Source organism: Marmota monax, unplaced genomic scaffold, assembly GCF_021218885.2.
Source record: "Marmota monax isolate L192 unplaced genomic scaffold, Marmota_monax_Labrador192_F-V1.1 WCK01_AAM20220418_F8-fsc00087, whole genome shotgun sequence".
NCBI classification, from domain to species: domain Eukaryota; kingdom Metazoa; phylum Chordata; class Mammalia; order Rodentia; family Sciuridae; genus Marmota; species Marmota monax.
The window spans coordinates 7,590,771-7,611,522 of record NW_026693476.1 but is presented as its reverse complement, the minus strand read 5'-3'; the positions used below and the strand labels follow the sequence as shown (position 1 = coordinate 7,611,522).

The window sequence follows — 20,752 nt, the reverse complement described above, 5'->3', positions numbered from 1 at the left end:
GCCTCATGCATGCCAGGCGAGCGCACTACTACTTGAGCCATATCCCTAGCCCCTGGATACTGTCTTAAGTGAACTAAAATCAGTATGTTGTTTCATATCACAACTGTTTCAAAGCCTTTGTTCGCTTTTTGTATGCCCTCAGGAATGACAGTATCTACACTTTGAGTCTTTGAGAACAGATTTAAGAGTGATTATTACTACAGATTTATGGAGGAAAGTTCTCGATAACTTTTACCAGTCAGTTATAAACCAGTACACCCATAGCTTCTAAAGAAGTAAGATTGTTCTACTCACTTTAGTATCTTAAAATCATAATTACAACTGACTTACAGTTTTTGTTCGTACAAACTACTTTTTTTTTTTTTTTCACCAAGGATTGAACCCAGGAGTGAACCACTGAGCCACATCCCCAGCCCTTTTTATGCTTTATTAGAGTCAGGGTCTTACTAAATTACTTAGGGCCTCACTAAGTTCCTGAGGCTGGTTTTGAACTCACAATCCTCCTGCTTCAGTCGACAAGGTTGCTGGGATTATTGGCATGCACACATCCAGCCAAACCCTTTTTTAGCAATATGATCAGCATTTGAAAATATTGACAAATGATTCATTTTTCCCATTCTCTTTAAAACTTGTTTATAGGCATGTTTTTATGTAGTTAATAATTAAATAAATATTCAGTGTTAATTCAATGAGTATTGAATACCTACCTACTATGTAGAGAGAATAGTCCTTATTGTCATGGACCTTATATTCTAATCAGGAAGGACAGGCTATAACCAAATAAATATAAAATATGTCAAGTGATAAGAGCCTCTTTATGCAGAAGAGTAGGATGAGGGCCCAGAAAAAACATTGACCAGGAGGAACTGAGACTGGAGCAGAAAGTGAGGGATGTGTGTTCTCTTGAGGGAAAAGGTATATGCAGAGAGGACTTTTAAGTGCAAAGACCCCTGAATGTACACCTGGCCTTTTTGAGATCATCTAGGAAGCTACTGAGTTTGGAGGATAATAAGCAGGAGTGAAAGGGAGAAGAGAGCTTGAGGTTAGAGAAGTATCTGGGGCTGCTTGAAGACCTTGTAGACCATAATAAGAACTTTGAACTTTACTTTGAATTGAGATGGGAAACAATTGTAAAATTTTGAATAGAAGAGAGATCCTATTGTGATTTAAGTTTGTGAACATCATTATAGCTAGTATGTGAAAATCAGTGTGTGGGGGAGAGAGATGAGAATGGAATTAATTCAGAGGTAAATCTTCATTTTTAACCTTTTTCAGTGATTGCAAAATAGTCAATCTTTTCACTCCTGAGCCACTCTTGGGCATCTAGGTAGCTTCCCTCACCCTCTCCATTAAAATAACAATGGAATTAACATTTGCAGAAGGAACATTTTTCTTTTGGGAATTTTTTTTTGATTCATCCAGAGGAATCAAAGTATATAGATATATTTGTCCGGTGTCTATCTGAATTGCCTTCAAAAAATAGTTTTGACAGCCATGGTTGTTGAGCTTAAGTTTCATGGCAATTTCATTTTCATTGGGTATTATTAACACTTAAAAAATAGTTTCAGTCATAAAATGATGTCTTTTAGATTGTTAGGTTGAATTTAGCTCTCCCCTTTCTTCAACATTTAACCACAACGCTAATTGTTAGGAATACAGAGATGAATTAGACGGGGTCTCTGCCCCCAGGGAGTTTTTTATATGTAGTTGTAATTTGTAATCTAATAGTTAAAGAACTCAGGATCTTGCCAGTGTTTTCTGTTACACATGAACTTTTAGTGTATGGTTAATGATCTCATATATAAAATAGGCATTCCTGTTGGACATAAGTTTTTCATATTGGTAATTACTTTTTTTCTTACAAAGTAAGAATTATGTAATTTATGTTTTATATGATGACGTTAGAATCTTATAGCTTTGACAGCATTGTGTTTTGTTCTTTGCAATAAATTATGCAACTAGTACTTAGTTGAGGACTCTCACAGTTGAATTTTTAAATTGTAATTCTTTATGGTTATTCAAAAAAACAGACTTGTTTTTGTTAAATGAGGTCAGCTTTACGTCTTTGAAATTTTATTTCCTTTATAGAGAAGGATGATACCAGGTTTTGGTTTTGTTTTTGTTTTTTGATAGAAAGTAATACCACTGTCAGGACATTTCTAGTTTTGAAATGAGCTTCAACATCAATGAAGTGAGTAAATTGAACTAAATTGAATTGCCTGAAAGCACCTATCACAGTGTGTGACATGTGCTGGAGATCCAATAGGTATTCATTGAACCTCAGATAACTTCTGAACTCTTGGTTCTAAAATTCTCTTATTTTAGATGTTCAATAAAAATAACTCTTATAAAGCATTTTTATGTTAATATTGTGGTACATTTAAAATTGTGAATATAAGCTTACTTCTTCCTAATGTTATTTTTCAAAATTCAGTTAATCAATTATAAAGGGTTGGCATCCATCCATCAGGTATTTTCTGCTCTTTCTGATGTCATATAATTGTTACATCACTTAATGCCCGATTTACATCTTATGGAAGATATTAGCATTAAACAAAAATATTAAGTTTTCATATGTTACTGAGATAGATGAAGTATCTATTTTTGGTGTATGTGCATGAAATTTGTGGATTACAAACCATAGTTTTTAATGTTATTCAGTATCCTATACACAAAGATAATTTTGACCCATTCACATTTTAAATTTTGTATAATAATGGTAAGTGGGTTTGCGTTGAATGATTCACACTGTCTCAGCATGCTTGGCACAGTTTTGAGATGACTGGTTAAGAGGACAAAAATGATCGAGATGAGTACTGAACCTGTAAGCTTAGGATGGTTCATTATCATGATGTTCTGATCAACAAAGCAGTTCAACAGAGAACTGTGCCATGCTCTCATTTCTGCTTGAAAATAGGTCTTTTAGAGGTAAAAGGTACAAACATGCACACACATATGCAACAATTTAAAAAAAAAGAAAAAAGAAGTGGATTAAGTTAGAGTTGAAACCAGAAATGGTATGCTTTTATAAATGGTCTGAAAATGATTCTTTTAATATAATTTTCAGAAGTACATAACATACATATAGAGGATTAACTGTGTTTTGTGAAATAAACTTTAATCACTACACAAGTGAATGTTTATGACTTACTTAGGCTAGATAAATTTATGGTAGATACATATGAAAAATTCTTTATAAATCACTCCAGTTTTCCCAGTATTTTTATTTCTAGGTAACATTAAGCCTATTTAGGTACCATTGGTAGATGGTGATTCAAAGTGTGGAATGGAAAACTTAACCAAAGTTAAAAATTAAATGTGTAATTCTGTGTTTTTTTTTTTTTAATTTTTTATTGTTGGCTGTTCAAAACATTACATAGTTCTTGATATATCATATTTCACACTTTGATTCAAGTGGGTTATGAGCTCCCATTTTTACCCCATGTACAGATTGCAGAATCACATCAGTTACACATCCATTGATTTACATATTGCCATACTAGTGTCTGTTGTGTTCTGCTGCCTTTCCTATCCTCTACTATCCCCCCTCCCCTCCCCTCCCCTCCCCTCTTCTCTCTCTGCCCCCTCTACTGACATTCATTTGTCCCCCTTGTATTATTTTTCCCTTTCCCCTCACTTCCTCTTGTATGTACTTTTGTGTAACTCTGAGGGTCTCCTTCCATTTCCATGCAATTTCCCTTCTCTCTCCCTTTCCCTCCCACCTCTCATCCCTGTTTAATGTTAATCTTCTTCTCATGCTCTTCGACCCTACTCTGTTCTTAGTTACTCTCCTTATATCAAAGAAGACATTTGGCATTTGTTTTTTAGGGATTGGCTAGCTTCACTTAGCATAATCTGCTCTAATGCCATCCATTTCCCTGTAAATTCTATGATTTTGTCATTTTTTAATGCAGAGTAATACTCCATTGTGTATAAATGCCACATTTTTTTTATCCATTCATCTATTGAAGGGCATCTAGGTTGGTTCCACAGTCTTGCTATTGTGAATTGTGCTGCTATGAACATCGATGTAGCAGTGTCCCTGTAGCATGCTCTTTTTAGGTCTTTAGGGAATAGACCGAGAAGGGGAATAGCTGGGTCAAATGGTGGCTCCATTCCCAGCTTTCCAAGAAATCTCCATACTGCTTTCCAAATTGGCTGCACCAATTTGCAGTCCCACCAGCAATGTACAAGTGTACCCTTTTCCCCACATCCTCGCCAGCACTTGTTGTTGTTTGACTTCATAATGGCTGCCAATCTAACTGGAGTGAGATGGTATCTTAGGGTGGTTTTGATTTGCATTTCTCTGACTGCTAGAGATGGTGAGCATTTTTTCATGTACTTGTTGATTGATTGTATGTCCTCCTCTGAGAAGTGTCTGTTCAGGTCCTTGGCCCATTTGTTGATTGGGTTGTTTGTTCTCTTATTGTCTAATTTTTTGAGTTCTTTGTATACTCTGGATATTAGGGCTCTATCTGAAGTGTGAGGAGTAAAGATTTGTTCCCAGGATGTAGGCTCTCTATTTACCTCTCTTATTGTTTCTTTTTCTGTGTTTGTTTTTATAATTTATTTACATAGGGCTTTATTGCATAAGAATAGGAATATACTAAACTACAAATAACTCATAAAAGACACTGTTGAATTAATTAAAAATTTGAAAGGCCTTTGAATTCACAAGTCTGTATACCTATAACATGGTACTCTTTTTTTTTTTTTTAAACAATGCTGCGTTATACCCACTTGTTTGGTTGTTTAAAAAAAAGTGATTTTTGGATAGGACTGTGGTTTAGCTATCATAGTCAACTATAAAGGCACAGAAAACTAAGTATAACTGGACAAATTCCAAATGCAGTTTATACTACTCTAATTCAGTAGTAGGAAATCTCTTATTGTAAAGTAAACATTTCAGATGTGTAATCAGGAGAATAAATTCATTCATGTTATTTTCAGTGATATTTTAAAATTCATTTATAAATAGAATCATTCTGTTCTAGACAAGTTGGCTGTTATAGAACGATAATAAAGCAACCACTAAAATAATTCTTTTAGCAGTTGAAATTTAACACTTACCTTTGAATTATGTCATTTACAGTCAAGCCCAAATCTATTGATGCCTTTGGAACTATTCTTTAAATTCTATTGTGAAAATGTTGCATAATTTCATTAATAGTTTTCAGATTCAGTAGATGTTTAGTGACCCAAAATTAGGCTCTTTGATGGACAATGAGATATAAATACGTGGCTTCTACTTTTAAGGAATTTACAGCTCAGTAATTTATTTTGTTTGCTAAATTCTGATATACTTTTTATAAATAAATGTTGTAATTTCATGGAGAAGTAAAAATAGAATAACACTCATTTTCTAAGTAAAATGAATGTTCTAACTTAGTTGTTGAACAGCTATTCCTGTGGTCTTTTTTTCTAACAACCTTTTAGTACTACAGCAAATCAGTTTCCCAGTTACTGAAACTATAGTAAAATAAGAATTGTAGGTTGGGGCTGTAGCTCAGTGATAAAGTATGCATGTAGGAATCTCAAGGTCCTGGTTCAATCTTCAATACACACACACTCACTAAAAGAGTTATTTGTATTGCTGCCTGATTTACTTTGGTTCTAGACTTTATATTTTGTCAATTGCTTTTATATTCAAATATTTATACACAGACCAGACTATATGTATGCCAAGCATATGTATGCATGTTTATATGAACTGTACTGTAAGAAAGTTGTTCAGCTAACAATTTTAATTCTATGTTTAATATCAGAAGTTAGATTTTTCTGTGTATTTTTTTTTGTTGTTGTTGTTTTTTTTTGGTAGAACATCTTGTTAATTCTTTTTTCTACACTGATTAAAATCATTGTGTGCTGCTAAAGTTTATTATCTGATAGGACAGAAATGTACAAATAGACAAAATGTATCAATGTGCATTTTTAGTGAAATTTGATAGTTTGCAAGTTTAATCTTCAAGTTTCTCTCCCTACCTTTAGATTTAACTGTGATGTACTTATAAGGCAGCAACCATATATTTAGTTTGCACAATGAGTATGGTTTTTCTGACTTTACCATTTTGCATGTTTTCAATTAGGATCATTTAGACATTTATTATTCTCAATAGATATATACAGTAAAACAATCCATTTAACTAGTACTTTCTATTGATGCATTGGCTGACTTCTGATAGTGAACCTTGTGCAGTTTCATAAATATTACTGAGTTTTGGATGACATTCTTTATACAATCTAAAGTGAATATGAGCATTATAGAAGCTGAAAACAAAACAAGTCTGATATTTTCTTTGTGCTAAGAAATGTAGTTCGTATTCTAAGTAATATGCTCTTGTTAGGCTCAGGATCATTTTCAGTGAATATAACTACTTAAACACTTTTCCTCATTTAAAATAATTCATGTTACATTGTGGCAAATTCTGAACAGAATACAAGTGTAAAAAAGAAGTTGAAAATCACCCATGATAGACACTCATGAAGTCTATCATAGGAGACACTTACTGATAATGTTTTAATATATATTTTCCCAGTTCTTCTCTTGCATGTACAGATTTTTTATTTTTATTGAAACTAGAATTATACTTTTATATATACTATTTCAATATTCCTTTTTTCCCCCCTTGAATGGAATATTGGTCTCCTAGTGTGATTCTTTATGATATTACTATTTTAAACAACACTGGTACAAACATTTTTGTACATTTATCTTTGATTGCATCTCTGTTTTGTTTTGTTTTTCTTTCTTTAGGATAGATTCCCAGAAGTGGGATAACTGGATCAGAGGGTGGTTACCCTGTATAAGAATGTGTGTCTCACTGCACCTTCAATGGCATTGAGTAGGTCAGTTTTTATAATCTTTGCCAATTTGATAGATATCTGTTACATTCTTGGGTGGTAATCACAAAATCCTCGTATTATTAATGATCAATAAAACCATCATAGTGTATGAGTAGTAATTTGTAGTTATCTTCAAAAAAGTTGGTTGAAATAAGTTTTTTAAGAAGTATTTTAGGTAAAAGTAATCTTTGTGATCAAAAGTAAATTGATTGAAGTTCCAATTTGAATATTCTTATTTTTTTTGGAAATACAGTTTTAATATTCTTTAACTAAAATGACAAACATAAGAAAACTTGTTTTATAGTGTGTAATATTACATAAAATTAAATTATTTCAGATAGATAAGTGGAATAGTGACATGATCCTGACTTAAAAAAAAAAAATTATTGGGCCTGGGGTTGTGGCTTGGTGGTAGAGCACGCACCTTGCATGTGGGGCACTGGATTCGATCCTCAGCACCACATAGAAATAAATAAAGGCATTGTGTCCATCTACAACTAAAAAATATATTAAAAAAAAGAGAACCAAACTATTGTATTTAGAGATGGCTCTGGAATTGTAAACCTGATCCTTGCTCTACCATTTATTAAGTATATGATTTGAGGCAATTTACTATATGATTGGATGTTTCTAAACCTTGGCTATTATCTTTAAAAGGTGATTAGTAATAATTACTTCATAGAATTATTGAAAAGGGTTAAAAGTATTGAATAAGACTGCTTGGTGCATAGTAATCTATTTTTGTTAAATTTATTTTTTTCTGCTAGTGTCAGGGAGGGAAGAAATATCTTGTTTTTGTGTCCTTGTTTACACGAATAAATACAGAGATGCAAAGGAGTGGCAGACATTCTTTGCGGCAGGAATGGGATATGCCGAGTTACAAGAGAAGTTGAAGGTCTTGGGATTGACAGAAACCTAGGCTTTTGATTAGTTAGAAAATATGGAGCTAAGATAGTACAGATTGATGGACTAGACCTTGTAAGACATTGAATGATAGGTTGAGAAGTGTAGACTTTGTTCAGGAGCACAAGAAGTTTTGATATGAATAAAATGACTGATAATATTTATCAAAAGGAAGTTCTGCTTAAAGAGTATTGAGGAAGGAAAAGATGGATGATAGGAAGGTCTGGTTTATAACAGGTAAGGTCCTATCTGGGGGCCTTTAATGGAAAGCAAAGGGAAGGTTTGGGGCAAGTTGCTGGGAGTCATTATTGTGAAGATCTTTGTGTTCAGTTTGGAGATGAAATTCAAAAGATCAAGTTTAAGATCAAGGCTGCTTAGAGTTCAGTTACCTTTGAGAGAAGATAGGCCTCTAAATACTTCCATTACTACTCCTCTTATTTATTTATTTATAAAATATTTATTCTTGAGTTTTAGGTGGACACAATATCTTTAATTTACATTTCTGTGGTGCTGAGGATCGAACCCAGTGCCTCGTTCATGCTAGGCAATCACTCTACCACTGAGCCACAACCCCAGCCCTCTTTTTTTTTTTTTTTAATTGAAGGGTAAAAGATGACTAACATGTCACCAGTGAACAGCATATATTTATTTATTTTTAATATACATACAGTCTCTTGTGGAAATTTTACTTTTTTAGCATTTTGAGTTCTTGGTTAACGGGGAACCCTCACTTTTAGACTGCACATTTCTGGAGTTATTATCTTAAAACTCTTCACTGTAAGGTGAAGTTCTTTTGCATGTCATTTTGCAGCATTCACAAATGCTACTAGACTTTAAAAATATCGGTTAAGTAAGCAGAAGTGATAAGTGAAGTGTAGACTTCTTGTTCATCAAGCAGTGTAGAATGTTGACAGCATTACAATATGGAGCAACAAAAAATGGAATTTGAGTGTATGATCTTTTTTTTTTGGTGGGGGGAGGGGGGGATTGAGCCCAGGGGCACTTAACCACTGAGCCACATCCCCAGCCTGTTTTTGTATTTTATTTAGAGTTGCTTAGGGCATCACTAATTGAGGCTGATTTTGAACTTGCTGTCCTCCTGCCTCAGCCTTCTGAGCTATTAGGATTACAGGTGTGCTCCACTACACCTGGCATTAATTCTTTAGAAAGACATATTGCTTTCAGTATTCCTGTTTTCCCCCTTCTCTTAATTTTCTTAAAATTAAAAATGTATATATAATATATACATATATATTATATATATATATATTTTATATATATAATACACACACACACATATATAATATGTAAGTAGGAGATGCCATTTTTAGTCATTCTAGCCCATCTCTCGTTTTAATAGTACTTTCCACTTGGCTGAATAATATGCAAACAGGTTGGCCTGAAGATTGATATTAATATTTCTTTTGGACAATTAGCAATCCCCAATTTTTAAAAAAATACAGGTTTGTGGTACTTCCAAGATGTTTGGCATTTTTTAGTTGTAATTTTTTTTTTTTTTTTTTTAGTGGTACTGGGGTTTGAACTCAGGGCCTTGTGCATGTGAAGCAAGCACTCTACCAACTGAGCTATACCCCCAGCCAAGATGTTTGCGTTTTTTAAACTAGTGAGTTGTCATAGCTTTCTGAATTATTTTTAATTTAATTTTCAAGTATTGTCTAAATTTACAAATTAAGACCTTATTCTTAATTTTTATTTAGATGTCTTCCCTTGAAATTCTTTTAAAAATATTTTAAATTCACATGGAAATGTAGCACAAAGTGTTAAGGATTATGTGTAGGTGAGTGCTACTTACAAATATTATTTTGTTATGTGAAACTACAGAAATCCAAATCTAGTTAACTGCATATTTCATTTAAAAAATGTAAAAAGCCAGTGGAGGAGACCACATGTTTTAAACAATGATTTAATATCACTATAAGATTCCAGTTGAATCTATTTTGAATAGCTTTGAAGATATTACTGTTTATTTGTCAAAAGCCAATCAGAATCATTTCCTAGGACTGATTGCCCTCCCATCCCATCCTCTAAAATATAGAGAGAATAGGCTCTTTCCTGATTTGGGTCACTCTGTCAGTATGATGGCCTGTCTTTATGCCTTCCATTCTTAGAAACCTGCTTGCATCTTGTCAGAAAAGTAAATCATTAAGTTAAGTAACTAACAGTTCATGGAATATTGTTGTAAAATAATGCATTCAATATTTTAAACATTTTTTATTTTAAGAAATGGGGTGGATGGTCTTGCCACATTGCCTAGGCTGGTTCTAAACTGAACTCAAGTGATCCTCCTGCATCAGCCTCCTAAAGAGGGATTATAAGCATGTGTTATTAGTGGCAGGCTTGTTCATTCAGTTTTTACTTGAGGTGATATGTGAAATATGTAAAACATAAATAAACTTTTATATCTTTTTATGCTTAAGGATCAGAGTAAGAGAAAATGAAGTCCACTGGTTGAGTAGAATATGTATACATTTTTCTTGTTGTCTTTATCAAAAGATTTTTTTCTTGTTCCTTTTATATCAGCAATTGTGAATGCTGATTGTAAGTTCTTGACTAAGAAATCAGAGTCATTCCCCAAAATAATATTAAACAGAATAGTTATCTAACAGTTTTTATTGTGATTATTAGGTATGTGGTACTGTTCTGATAATCATAGTTTTAGCAGTGAATAAGACTGCTGAAGCTCTTTCCACCAGTGAGGACAAGGTATTGGTCGAGAGAAAGAGTAAATTAAACAAGTAAGCAATATAATTTTAAAGGTACCAAATACTGTGAAGAAACAAAAGTATGATATGATTGAGAGTGATGGAAGGATTTAAATTGAGTGTTGAGGAAAAACTTCAGATGGAGATTTTTTTTTTTTTGGTACCAGGGATTGAACTCAGAGGCTCTCACCCACTGAGCCACATCCTCAGCACTATTTTGTATTTTATTTAAAGACAGGGTCTCACTGAGTTGTTTAGCACCTCGCTCTTGCTGAGGCAGGCTTTGAACTCAGGATCCTCTTGTCTCAGCCTCCTAAACTGTGCGCCACCAAGCCCTGCCTGATAGAGATATTTAATGTGGGATCTGAGTCATAAAATGGCAGACATATAATGATCTGTGAGAAGACTGAACCAGGCAAAGGGTCCATTTTGTACAAAGTCTCTAAAAAGTAGGAAGCAGATAGTCATGCTTGAGGAATTACAAGAATAACAAGAAGGAGAGAGACTGGTAGATGAAGTTGATAGAGAACAAACTATATAGGTCAATGGGGAAGAGTTTGGATTTTGTTCTGTTAATTACAAAGGAAAGACACTAGATATCATTAATTTTTTTAATGGATAAATAGGTGTATCTTGAATTTGAAGGTGTTAGTATTGATAATACTGGCTGAAAATGAACCTGTAGGGTAACCAGTAATTTCTTTACACATACAAAATTACTAACTTATAGTCTATAAATTTTTAGTTTTCCCCAGGGGTCTGCAGAGAGAAGAATGAATTCTTTTTTTGCATTACAATTTTAAAAATGCAGTAAAAATTATATATTTGCTCTCAATATATTTATATAGGTAAAATATTGTGTATCTTTTCTTTGACTAGTAATTATGTTGAATTAGATCTTTGAGGCTATTTACCACAATTCATTATCATACATTATGGTGATTTACAGATTGATAATGACATAAAATATTGCTTTTGCCCCTTAAGAACCTAAAACTGGTGCTGGGTGTAATGGCACCTTCCTCTAATCACAGTTGCTTAGAAGTTGGGGCAGGAGAATCACAATTCAAGGCCAATCTGAGCAGCTTAGAGAGCCCCTGATTCAAAATAAAATTTAAAAAGGGCAGAGACTGGGAAGGTAATTCTGGCAAAGTACTTGCCTACCCTGAGGGGTTAAACACCTACCAATGCAAAAAAAAAGGAAAACCTAGCTATGAGGCTGGGAATATAGCACTGTGGTAAGAAATTGACTAACATGCCTGAGGCCCTGGGTTTGAAACCCAGCATTGCAAAAAAAAAATGGGGAAGGGGAAAGGGGAGGGAAAAAAAAAAGAACCTGTTTCCCTTAGTTTTTAAGGTTTTGATTAGCCTTTACCTATCTGATTAATAACATGTCACTGCAGTTGGTAGAAAAATAATTCTTTAAAGACATGGGGCCATGGAGATTAAAAAAATTTTTCGTGGAGAAGTTGGAAATCACTGATCAATGTAATCTCTGGGGGAACCTATAGAGAGAAGAAACTAATTTTTTTTAAAACATAGACTTTTTACATCCCATTTAAACTGAACAGTAAATTTGTAAAGTAGATATTAGTCCTGTTTTTATAGGTGATGAAACTCTTGAATAGTTGTATAATTTATGAAAATTCACACAACTCAAAACTGTTGAGAATCATGTTGAAAGCAAACTTCCAGGAGATCTTCTGCAGTACAAAGAAGAAAATAGTGATCAATAAATGTTTGGGTTTTTTCTTTTTTTTCCTAATCAATAAATATTTATATACTGCTTACGTGCAAACATGAATGAATGAGTGATGAATGAATAAGTAAGTGAATGAGAGATTACCTCTGTTCCTATAGTTCTTCCTTTGATACATCACACAGTTTTCCTCTTGGATGCATCCTAAAAGTTTCTTCAGAAATAATTAAGTGGCTTTAGCAATCTTTTCTCTCTGCCATACCTTTCTTCAGTGAGGTTTAAATTACTTATAATAAGTTACACAGTAAAAATCTGAGGGGGGAAAAGACCAGACACTTAGAAAATGTAATTTCTCTTAGTTTTTTTTTTTTTTTAACTAATTGATTTGTAAGGTTTTTAGCAGCAGCTGCTTCTTCTTCTTCTTCCTCCTCTTCCTCTTCTTCTTCCTCCTCTTCCTCTTCCTCACTTTAGATGTTAGTATTTCCAATCAAGAAATATCATCTTTTGGTTCAACTTGTAACATTTATTTTTTTAATCAGTTTAAAATTTGCTATCATATTCTGAAATGGAAGGATGGAATAATAGTAGTCAAAACATTTATGCAGCCAACATTAATTGTCTACCTAACATCTGACTATTGTCGTGGTGTATGTGTATAGTGGAGCCATGTGTTTATTTCTGTCTTTCATTAGTATATATCAAAGTGTGGTGTGTTATTCAGAAATATGAAGTTATGATTCTGAGGAATTTAACGGCTAGTAAGGTTTTGAAATATATGTGTAATGAGAAGTTTGCCCTTTTTCCCCCTTTCCCTTCACATTATGTCTATACCTGGGCAGAATAGTAGTGTAAGATCTCTAAACGCAATGTTTATAACATTTCTAATCCTTCAAATTAATTAATGTCTTAGAAAACTTAAGTTTACAGTTATTTTTATGAATATCTTAAAGAAATGGATGCCTGTTCAGAAATTAAAATGATAATTATTATTATTCTAGAGAAAAGTTGAAAAAGGGAAGAGATAATGATGTTGGATTTACCATAGGACAATGTATGACACATGACAGTTCGTATGCTAGACTGGTTAAGAAATTTATTTTCACGAAAAAATGGGAAATGAAAAAGATGAAATGAAGGCTATGAGGAGGTAAATTAATGTTAATGAGGTTAGATTACTTTGGATGAGGTATTGCCTACTGGGATCTTCAGAGAGGATATGATGTGTCTTGTCACCATTTGCAGCAGTATAATGACTACTTCATGAAGTACACAATCTGTCTTATTGGTTTAAGTTGGAAGTACAATAAACCTAAATAGAATGAAGAGGGTTGTTTTTGTGAAGAAGGAACATATTTTAAAATTTATTTCTGAGACTAAAGTTATAATTTGACAGGCCCATAATAGATAATTTTATATGATATTTTGGTTTTTCTGTACTGTTGAAGTGTTTTGTTTTTCCTGCTGGATTTCTGTACAACAGCTTTTAGACTGCTCTACTGTTATCCTGTTTTTCATTCTTATCATATAGTCAGCTTAATAATGAGGTGTAGCCCTATGGTATGCAGTTTTCATGCTTGGGGGGAAAATTTGCATATGAAGTACAAGTATCAATTTGTCCCATAAATGTGTATTTTTGAAAAATTGATGTGAGTGGAACTTTCATAAATTCAATTATTTAAGAATATCAAATTGACTAAGTAGGATTGTAGGCAAATGATTTGGGAAGGCTAGTCTTATAATCAGACCTGCCTTTATCTATATTTTAAAATTTTCAAATACTGGGATATATTGGTAGTGTTGTTTTTTTTTTAAGAAAGAAATTTTATTATTTGAACTATAATTTGAGTTTGGGGCAAACATTTAGGTATTAATTTAATTCCAGACAAATAAAGTATAGAATTCTAGCGATTTATTATAGGTCTAATTTGCTAAAATGAAGCGCAGTAATATTTCTTCCAGTATTTTAGCAGAAATTTATTTATTTATTTATTTTTATTAGTTGCTCCAGACAATACAACGATCTTGACATATCTTACATTTGATTCAAATAGGGTATGAATTCTCATTTTTCCACATGTACAAATTGCAGGTAGTGTTTTATATTCAAGTGATAAGCAGTTACTTTAGTAACTGAAAATTACTTTAGTAACTTTAGTAACTGAAAATTGGCCAAATAATAATTATCCTCTTTTTTAAAAAAAAGTTCCTGTGCCTTTTGAATACCAAGTTTCACACTTAGGACAAATATTAGTTGTAAATATCCCTTTGAATTTTAAATAACTGAAGAGTAATTTCTGACTAGTGTTTCACTCAAATGTTTCAATTTTTATGTTGGAATATGACAGCATTATAATTCAAGAATCAACCTAAGTCTGTAGCTGAAATCATGGGTAAGGAGGGTTTTAGATGGTGTAGTCATCCTTTTATGCCCATTATGCTTTAGGCTTGTGATGCTGTCATCAACAGAACAAGCTTGAGATCGTGTCACCACTCAGTGCCATCTGCTTACATGTGTATGTAAGCAATAGTAAGCCTTAGATAATGCGTATAAAGAATCATTGCTTTGTGGTTTTCTTAGCTTGCTCTACTTAGGTTCAAGTGTGCTGGGTTGAGCTTGTGTCTTACAATGAATTGTCACAGTTTAGGCCTTTTTTAAAAAAAATTTTTTTTTAGTTGTTGATAGATCTTTATTTTATTTATTTATATGAGGTGCTGAAAATTGAACCCAGTGCCATGTACTTGCCAGGCAAGTGCGCTACCACTGAGCCCCAGCTCCAGCCCCTCACAGTTTAGATCTTTTGCAATCATAATACTTCAATAACTATGTGTTTAATATCTCCTGTGTGTTGACATGTGGAAGATGGACATGTGAAGTTTTTAATAGTACAAACACATATCTATTTAACCAGAAAAATTTAAAGATGATTTTTAAAACATTCCAATACTTGCTATGAGTGCTCTTTTTTTTTGAGAGAGAGAATTTTTTTTAATATTTATTTTTTAGTTTTCTGCGGACACAACATCTTTGTGGTTTTTTTTTTGAGAGAGAGAGAATTTTTAATATTTATTTTTTAGTTTTTTGGCGGACACAACATCTTTGTGTGTGGTTCTGAGGATCGAACCTGGGCCGCACGCATGCCAGGCGAGCACGCTACCGCTTGAGCCACATCCCCAGCCTGGACACAACATCTTTATTTTATTTTTATGTGGTGCTGAGGATTGAACCCAGCACCCAGCGCATGCCAGGCGAGCGCGTTACCGCTTGAGCCACATCCCCAGCCCAATGAGTGCTCATTTTATCCAATATCCCCTTCTACCTGTGGCTAATTTTCACAGTATAATAAATTATTTTTTAGTCCTAGAAGCCAAAATATTCCACAAAAAATCAATCATAAAATTACTCTCTTGTTAAGGAGAAATAGCAAATTGCCAGTGTTTACAAAGTTTCCTTTTTCTTTTTTTTTTTTTTAATGGGCACAATACCTTTATTTTTATTTTTATGTAGTGCTGAGGATCGAACCCAGTGCCTCACACATACAAGGCAAGTGCCCTACCACTGAGCTACAACCTCGGCCCATTTTATATAGTTTTCACTACTATATTTGACAAACTATTTGATGTGGAATACAGACTAAAAGGAAATAGCAAAGAAAACTCTAAGTTATCTCCAAACTGTGCCATTACAGGTGTTTTTTATTTCTCTCCTTCAACCTTTTGTTTTCTGAATTTTCTACATTGTTAATTATTTTTAATCAGGAAATAAAATTTCTTAAATGAATTTCTTATAGTATAGAAATAAATTTAATATAACTTTAAAGATGATTCTCAGGAAATAAAATGAGCTAAAGATTTTATATATGAGCAAAGTTTCTGGAATGGAATTATGTTTTAAGAAATTGTATTTTAAAACTAAAGCAGAAACATTTGAGTTGCTTGTTTCTGAATGTGGGGAATGAGAGAAATGGGGAAATTCTTGTACTATTGATGCTATGCCTTGGGAATCTTATGCTTTTAACTCAGGTTTGCCTCAGTTATATTTATTTAATTGTATTATGGATAACTGTTTAGTTACATAATTTAACCTCATTTATATAAATGGTAAGCTAAGTCTCACTTTGAATGTTTGGTCATTTGATAATGTATTTATACTAGGCAAGTTTGCCTATAGTACCTATCAAATGTTCCTCAATCTCCTTATTTCTCAGTTTTTTTCATTTGTAAAATGGAAAAACAACAGTATCTGTTCCTTAGGTATGCCTAATATACAAAAAAGCATTTAGGTTTTATTGCTGCTCTTATCATTAACAAAAAGTGGCATCGATGCCTCTTGGACGTTGGAGCAAAAGATCCCTAGAGACTGGAACAATTATTTTAGACTTTGTTTCCCCTATTTAAAAAAAAAAAATTTAGATGTCAATGGACCTTTATTTTTTTTTAATTCATTTATTTTTATATGGTACTGAGATTCGAACCCAGTGCCTCTCATATGCTAGGCAGTGCTCTACCACTGAGCCACAACCCCAGCCCATGTTTCCCCTATTTTGATTAACTTTGGGTATTCCTTTAATTAAGTGAGGCTGTTAAACACATATTTAATTAATTTCATTATTTGTCTATACAGTAAATCTCTGACATTCACATCTTAACATTTAGACCTAAAGTATTTAACATGGGAAATTTGTAATCCAGCATAGGCAGAAATTTGAATCCTTGAGTGTCTCTGTCAGCATCTCAGTTTTTATTACCCATTGCTCACTTTTGTTCTTTTTTTTTTAAGATTTGTTTTAAAGATAGAAGAGAGAGAGAGAGAGAGAGAGAGAGAGAGAGAGAATTTTTTAATATTTATTTTTCCGTGGATACAACATCTTTATTTTATTTTTATGTGGTGCTGAGGATTGAACCCAGCACCCCGTGCATGCCAGGCAAGCGCGTTACTGCTTGAGCTACATCCCCAGCCCTCACTTTTGTTCTTGACTTGTTTAATTTTCATCATAGATTTAAAAATTTCATTTCTTTGTGAATTGTGGTTCACAAAGAAAAAGATGGTTCACAAAACAAAAAAAAAATGTGGTTCACAGAGAAAGCAAATGGTTAATGCTGGTTTTTACAGATTAGGTAAATGCTTGCTTTTCTACAATACTGAGGTTATGTAGTGAGTATATTTTGTCTTTTTATATTTTTTCTTTTGTCTTTTTTTAAATTACTTTAGTACTTAATTTTTAGATTGTCTTAGACCAAATTAGAATGTGTTTGTTTGGATTTCATATTTTTATAGAAGGTATTATGGTGCAAGTGTGCCTAATTTCTGGCCTAAAATGCATATCCCATATCCTCGCTCACAGAAATGCTGGTTTTACTAGGCTTGCAGTAGAGCCAAGGAAACTGTATTTTGTTCCTCCAGGTGATCTTCAGATGTCATTCTGATGCAATACTTTTCCAGTTTATTTCTCTGTGTATTTTTATTTTTAGTATGTTTTAAAGCTGCTTAAGGCTATATATTTAAAGCCTTAGAAATTAAGGAGTTATTTTCTATTTAATTATGAAAATTAATGGTATGTCTTTTAATTGTGGGTTTCTTTTTATCTTTTAAATTAGTTAAAGTGCATAGATTACTTGTGTCAAACCCAAGTCATACCAAATTCATTATAGGAAAAAAAAAAGGAGGGCTGAGGGTACAACTCAGTGGTAGAGTATTTGCTTACAATGTGTAAGACCCTGGGTTCAATCCCCAGTACAAAAAAAAAAAAAAATCCAATAAGACAGTTATTAACTACCTTTTTTAAAAAAATCATTATCATATACGTACCCAAACTTTCTAGATGTTTTATTTTAATTGTCCCCTTCATGAAAAGTTTGATGACATAGACCTAAAGGTCCAACTGTTTATGTATTATATGTATATCTGTGCTTTACACTCAAAAAAGAGTAAGATTTATTTTTTGACCTTCAAGAATCAATTTTTACCATGTTGGGGCAACATTACCCCTGCTGAGAATGCATGCAGTAAGTTAGAAGAAAAAATATTTTCTTAGTTTTACCCTCTACACCAGCCTGTTAAACGTATTTTGATGTATGGCTTCTCAAAGGTGTTCAATATGTGTTTTTTTCTTTAACAAAAATGAAATTAGGTACATTTTCTTAGTATATTGTGATTTTTAAATTTTATTTTATATTTTTTAGATTTTTTAATGATAAAATATTTTAACAGTATTATCTAATGGATAAGTAATATGAATGCATGTATTTTATTGTGTGAGTTTACCATCTTTAATTTAAATGATTATGTATATTTTCTAATTTTTTTTATTATACAAATTCTACTATGAAGTATAGTTGAATTTTTCCATGCATTATTAATTACTTTCTTAGAATGAGTTCCAAAAAGTAAATTATTTTATTATGTACATTTTAGTATTTTTTGATAAGCATAACTTAGAAAGTGAAAATCCTTTCCTCAGGAATAAATTACCTTAAATATTTATCCCATCTTTTCCTGAATATAGTATAACATAAATAGTTTTATTATATAGTTGTATCTATTGTTTGAAACAAAATAATAGATTGTATCTTAACTAACAAATTGATTGTTTACCTAAGGTTATTTTGGTCATCTTTTCATACTATTATATCTAATTATACCTTATTCTTTAAGCAATAGTCATTCTTCTATTGAACAATCTTTTGTTTCCTGTTTTGTTTTGGCATACATCTGCTTATTTCTGTATCTAAATTTCTATTTGTAATAGAATTTCTGGATCATTTAAGAATTGAAAGTACTTTATATGCTCAGGTTTTTTTTCCCCCCCTACTATTTTTTTCCTTTGGGATTTTTTAAAATTTATTTTTTAATTGTAGTTTGACACAATACCTTTTATTTTATTTATTTATTTTTTTGTGGTGCTGAATATCAAACCCAGGACTTCTCACATGCTAGGCGAGTGCTCTACCGCTGAGCCACAACCCCAGCCCCCTTTGGGATTGATTTTAATGACCATAACTTTATAGTGTTGTAGTTTTAAATCTGGAAATATAAAATGTACTGTATACAGATGTGCCTATGTAGTTTCATATTACAAATTTCAGTTTAATTTTGGCTAGGTTTTGGGGTTTATTATTTTCAAATACACATATATATTCTTTAACTAGATTAGAGTCATACAGACAGATATTTGAGAACTTTTAGTGTTCTAAAAATAATTCAGAACTCTAAAGGCATCTCTGAGTGTGTTTACTGTAATAAGAACCTCTAAACACAGTGAACATTTTTCAAATGTGAGCTTTTGAGGAATACCTGGAAAATGCTTTTTAATCTTTGATTTGTTGATTGAAGCATTGTGGATGTATACTCTCTCCTGTGGAACTTTTATTCTTTTTAAAATAAAGGAGATATATTCTATATTTTTTTACATTCTGATAAAGTGCTTATCTTAGATACTGCATACTATGCTATTTCTGATTATTTCTATACATAACTTATGTATTATCTTCAAAGTTATTTATCCATTTCTGAAGTTTTGTATTTAATAAAGTTTGAAATTCAGCAGAATAGATTTTATATTAGGCAACCATTTGTGAATCAACATTTGATTTTTATAATAATTTGTGCTTTTGCTGATTCAGCATATTTCTTTATGGGAAAGTAATAAACATTGCAAAAGAATGATGTTTTAGTTTTTAAAATAGATATGTTTTGTGGGGCATGGTGGTCCACACCTGTAATCCCACCAAAAACTATGTTGAGGTAGAAGGATTGCAAATTGGAGGCCAGCCTCAACAATTTAGCTTAAAATAAAAAATTTAAAAGGTGAGGGGCCTGGGGATGTAGCTCAGTGATCAAGTGCCCCTGAGTTCAATTCCTAGTACAAAAAAAAAAAAAAAAAGAAGTGTTTTGTTTTTAAAAGCACTAATTTCTTTCAGAGACTGATTTTCCTTTCAATTTAGCCATTCATGCCATTATTAAAAACTTTAAATGTTGATTCTGATACTATTTTTAGCTATACTGTGATCAGTTTTCTTTAGAAGATATTCTCAGATCTCTTAGTACTCTGAAATGTTCACTACTAGAATGAAGACTAATTATACTAAATATATGGTGTTCATTACCTAGGCATTTCAGACAAGATTGTTTCTAAGATTAAACTTTCTTGGAGTTGAGTTGTCGCCACACATAAGTTAGACCTATTACAGGGAAATTCATGTTGATTTGGGTTAGGGGCCTTTTGTATCAAAGTGGAAAACCAACTGTTTTCCCTCATACTAGTGGTATTTTTTTTCATGGCATATTTATAAAAATTAACATCTCAAGTTTGATTTATCTTGAGGCTTACCATTTAACCAGGCTGGAGATTTTATTCTTTGGCACAAAACTTAAATCTTTGAGAATGTGTATATGAATCACAGTGAGAAATGACATCTCATGCTTTATTATGACTTTAGACTGTGGTCTAGCCTGTGTGGTAATTTAGATGGAGCCTTACCCACCCCCATTGCCAACTTTGTGAAGACTAAAATCATATAAAACTTCAAATTAATTTAAATGAATAGTTCATACAAGGAGGATATTAAATTTTAACTTAATTTTTAA

The 20,752-nt window shown here is 32.4% G+C and overlaps 1 protein-coding gene and 1 non-coding gene across 20 annotated transcripts in view; one reads left to right on the top strand and one right to left on the bottom strand.

Moving 5' to 3' along the window:
* The window catches only part of Rap1a (RAP1A, member of RAS oncogene family), an 86,451-nt gene that overhangs the window by 2,091 nt on the left and 63,608 nt on the right, over window positions 1-20,752 (top strand). For 6 of the 19 annotated variants that reach the window (XM_058583627.1, XM_058583618.1, XM_058583620.1 and 3 more), the window contains exon 2: window positions 6,755-6,846. The exons of 4 other annotated variants lie outside the window; for them this stretch is intronic. In XM_058583627.1, coding sequence (XP_058439610.1) covers window positions 6,833-6,846 — 14 coding nt within the window. In that variant the 5' untranslated portion in view covers window positions 6,755-6,832. Of the gene's footprint in view, window positions 1-4,272; window positions 6,847-20,752 lie in introns of those variants that run through there. 9 more of the 19 variants (XM_058583624.1, XM_058583626.1, XM_058583629.1 and 6 more) reach the window with 8 other exon arrangements.
* Window positions 9,270-9,342, bottom strand: Trnav-cac (transfer RNA valine (anticodon CAC)). Its single transcript has one exon. It is a non-coding gene; the product is annotated as a tRNA-Val (tRNA).